General features: G+C 61.8%; 1 protein-coding gene across 1 annotated transcript in view; it reads right to left on the minus strand.

Moving 5' to 3' along the window:
- Positions 1-2,211, minus strand: part of BMP8A (bone morphogenetic protein 8a) — a 59,137-nt gene that overhangs the window by 15,697 nt on the left and 41,229 nt on the right. The window contains exon 8 of the mRNA XM_010862816.1: positions 13-157. Coding sequence (XP_010861118.1) covers positions 13-157 — 145 coding nt within the window. The remainder of the gene's footprint in view (positions 1-12; positions 158-2,211) is intronic.

Consider the following 2,211-nt stretch of genomic DNA (forward strand, 5'->3'; position numbering starts at 1 on the left):
GTGCTCTACTACGACAGCCGCAGGCGCGGACCACCATGTTGCGGTGCTTGCGCAGGATGACGTTGTTGCTGCTGTCGTAGTAGAGCACGGAGGTGGCGCTCAGCTTGGTGGGCGCGCAGCACGCCTTGGGGACCGCGTGCGGCTTCAGCAGGTGCACCTGGCGGGGGCGGAAGGGGGCAGCGGGCAGAGGCGTGAGAACCTCGGGCTCCTCCCGGGACCCCTGTCCCAGCGCCCAGCTCCTGCCGCCTGGGGCTCCGCCGCTGGCCCCTTCCCAGCTCCATCTCCTCCCGCCCCCGCACCCTCCCCCCGCAGCCCGCCGGGCAGGTGCTGGCCTGAACTCTGCCCGCCCGCCCCTTGACGCCCGCCCTGCCCACTGCCCTCAGGCCCAGACTGAGCACCGGGGGCTCCTGCCACAGCCCCTCCCCTTAGATGGGAGGGCCCTGACCCTGTGGGTCCCTCGCACCTGTGCCAGCGCCGGCCTGGCGCCGCTGCGACACTGCCTCCCCCTCCGCCACCCCCAATGCCCCTCCTTCCTCCTTGATCGCTTCTATAACATCCCGCCTCGTGTCCTGTCCGCATGAGCTGTTTCTGGTCCATCCGCCCCTCAGGGCTGGGAGCTGGTGAAGGTCCCTGTTACACCTCTTAATGCCCAGTCTTCCAGGCTCACCCTTGAGGTGTCCAACACCATTGTTTCTCAAACCTCCACCCTTGTAACAACTTCCAGACAGGGATTGTTCTGGATGGATGACTGCTGGGGACACAGGGGCCGAGTCACCTGTATAGTTGCTTGGCTGAGGTTGCACATAAGGCTGGGACCCGACTCAGAGAGGGGGCCGGGAGTCCCTGCTACCCTCCTGCAAACAGCTCTACCCCTGAAAACAGCCTGTCTGAGGGAGCTTCTGAAGCCTCCACACAAATATTTATGCAGAGACTCAGGCAGGATGAGCTGCAGTTCATACTGGACTCCTCATCCGGTTGCCACACCCCCCAACTCAGTCGGGGCCTGAGAGAAAAGGGAACCTGTATCCATTCAGCAGGACCTCCCACCCTTCATGGGAGACTGCTGAGCAGGACCTGGATGAAGCCATCTGAAGTGGGGGTGAATGTCAGGCACCCTGGCCCCTGGTACCCAGAGCCCAGCCTTGTCCTGGGAGGCCCAGCTTGGATCCAGCCTGCTGCCAGGACTGTCAGCCAGGCACCAGGCTGGCCTGGGTAGGGATGTCCAGCCAGACTGGGCTGTGGGGATTCTGCTCCCCAATTTCCCAGTCTCCACCTGGGGTGGCTGGGCTTGGCTTTCAAAGGCCCACATGAAAGAAACCAGGCGACACTGCCCACCTGCACCACCCATGAGGCTCTACGTGGCTCGAAACCCGGGAGGGCTTTTCCTAGGTTAGGACAGCACCACAGGGGCGCAGCTGTTCTAGAAGTCCATCCTGGACCAGGCTTCACCAGGTGATCGACAGAGAGGACAGCCTTTGTTCCGTCTGTACCAAGAGACTGATCTGGAGTCTGATGTGCCTTTCCATTCACGTCACTTTAGAGCCCCGTGGCAGACCAAATCGGAGGCTCTGAAACTTATTGGCTGTGCGTCATTCAGGAAAAGTCATGCCTCTGTGGACCTCAGTTTTCGCCTCTGCCAAATGGGTATAATGGTGCTATTCTCCCTTCCAACACAAATGTATTTCAGACACGTGCCTTGTGCCAGCTCTGCCCAGGTGGAAAATACAGAAATGTCTCAGAGATGGTCGCCACTTTCATCCTCAGCAGGACAGGAAGGGAGACAGGGGAACATTCCAGCAAACACCCAGGACCCCCGAGAACAGTACAATAGTCACAGCAGCTGTCCTTGCTCTGGGAACAGGAGCGCTGGAGACAGACGCTGGCTGGGAAGGACCCAGAGACAAGGCAGCAGGGCGAGCAGGAGCTGGCCTGGCCCGGGGCGGATGAGGAGACCCTGGTCAAAGGAGGGGGGCGAGGGCACTGGGACGTGGGCTGGGGGATGCTTGGGAGGTGGGTAGGCCAGTGAGGGGCCCCAGGTCACAGGCCAAAGGCTCAGACTTCTCCCCAGGGATAAGGGATGCCACGGGGAGGGGGTTCCTGGCCCAGAAGGAGGTGGTCGCTTTAGTGCGACCCTCTAGCTGCTGTGTGGGGAATGTGGGGGGTGAGGCTGGAGGGACCCACTTCCTCCTCTTCGGCCCCAGGACACCCCAA

The sequence above is a fragment of the Bison bison genome, unplaced genomic scaffold (assembly GCF_000754665.1).
Source record: "Bison bison bison isolate TAMUID 2011002044 unplaced genomic scaffold, Bison_UMD1.0 scf7180017864484, whole genome shotgun sequence".
NCBI lineage: Eukaryota > Metazoa > Chordata > Mammalia > Artiodactyla > Bovidae > Bison > Bison bison.